Source organism: Notothenia coriiceps, unplaced genomic scaffold (assembly GCF_000735185.1).
Source record: "Notothenia coriiceps isolate Sejong01 unplaced genomic scaffold, NC01 NC01_scaffold00008149, whole genome shotgun sequence".
NCBI classification, from domain to species: Eukaryota; Metazoa; Chordata; class Actinopteri; order Perciformes; family Nototheniidae; genus Notothenia; species Notothenia coriiceps.
Genome location: NW_011340850.1, coordinates 1 through 1,650, shown reverse-complemented (window position 1 = coordinate 1,650; position 1,650 = coordinate 1). Strand labels below are relative to the sequence as shown.

Here is a 1,650-nt window from a genome sequence, read left to right as displayed (position 1 = left end):
CTAACATGGAAATGTGTGATGTGCATAGAAGCTATTGTGAGCAGCTAAGATGTATTTGCACTTTATTCTTGAAGCAAATTGTAAAACATTGTATTTGTCATTTTGTTTCAGTTTTACAAAGAAGATATGGAACGGATGGAAAGAGAAGACTAAAGATTTCAGGAAACTGTCTAAACTCCACTCTCGTGTCTGACTCTCCTTCTGACGTATTTGTGATGCTATCTGCCAACCTTTGCGTATCCAGAACATGCATCAGGGACAGAGTGAGAGGAGATATGTAATTACTATCTTGGCGTAGCCCCGGCTGTCCAGGATGAGGTTCTCAGGTTTCAGGTCTCGGTAAATGATGCCTTTAGCGTGCAGGTAAGCGAGTGCCTCCACGACGCAGGCCGTGTAGAACCTGGTGGTCGAGTCTTCGAACGAACCTCTGAAAAACACAACGGTGGAGGAACTGTGAGGCGCTGATGGATCTGAGGACGTTTGAACCCCTTCAGGAGTCTGGGACCGCGCTGAAGGTCCAGCTCTTAACCCAGAGATACAGCTGCAGATTAAATATGAAATGAAAGATTGATTTGTACCTGTCTCTGAGAATCGTCCACACCTCTCCTCCCAGACAAGCCTCCATCAGCATGTACAAATATTTACTGTCTTTAAATGTCCGGTACAGCCTGCAGTTACAGAAAACAAACATCATTCATATGTAGAGACTAGCTTTGCTGTTAGAAAGTATTTGATGTGTTAGCTATTTATTTCATCTGTATTTAATACAATAGCCGGTATCATTTTCCTCCTGGTTCCTAATCGTTCACCAGGGGAAGTGAACACAGTATGACTGCGGGTCAATAACGTTTTATTCAACTCTTTTATATTTGAATTGTGGTATTAACTGCCAAACACCAAAAAAACAATGTTTTAGGGAAGCTTTTATTTTGAAATCCAGGAGCAAAGAAACACCTCTGATGTCAGATTTGAGTTTTGAAAGTAGATTGTTTTGAAATGTGTTAAACTTTAGGAATGATCTGAATGAAAAGGTAATGTAGAGTTGGATAACGTTCCTTCATACAAGATATTAATGTTTATAAGAAAATGAATTATATATCATATATATAGTTAAATATAAATGGACCAGTTATGCAGATGAAGATAAGATGGAGCTTTATTAATCCCCGTGGGGAAATGCAGGATGAAGATGATGAAGATGATGAAGATGATGAAGACGATGCTGTGCTTCTCTGACCTGACGATGAAGTCGCAGTGCGCCTCGGTCATGATGTGTTTCTCAGAGCGGATGTGCTCCTGCTGCCTCGTGTCCACGATGTGACGCTTCTTCAGGATCTTCATCGCAAACGTCTTCGCCTCGTCGCTCTTCAGCTGCACCTGAAGAAGAAGAAGAAGAAGAAGAAGAAGAAGAAGAAGAAGAAGAAGAAGAGCAGACAGGAAGTCAGCTCCACCTACACAGGAAGTAACACACACTTATCTTTATTGATAACATCTAAGGTTAATAAAATACATTATTACAGACAGACAGACAGACAGACAGACAGACAGACAGACAGACAGACACACACACACACACACACACACACACAGTGTTGTTTATAGAGCATGACACACTCCTCTATTTCTGGACTCGTCTCTCGTGTCAGTAAA

At 41.3% G+C, this 1,650-nt stretch overlaps 1 protein-coding gene across 1 annotated transcript; it reads right to left on the bottom strand.

Moving 5' to 3' along the window:
• Positions 1 to 285: 285 nt before the first annotated feature.
• LOC104944468 (cGMP-dependent protein kinase 1-like) lies at positions 286 to 1,393 on the bottom strand (the record flags this gene model as incomplete). The annotated part of the gene is made up of 3 exons (XM_010770003.1): positions 1,238 to 1,393; positions 579 to 668; positions 286 to 427 (listed from the first exon to the last, which is right to left on the bottom strand). Coding segments are annotated over exons 1-3 (336 nt in total), but the record flags the coding sequence as incomplete, so codon positions are not given.
• Between the last annotated feature and the right edge of the window lie 257 nt (positions 1,394 to 1,650).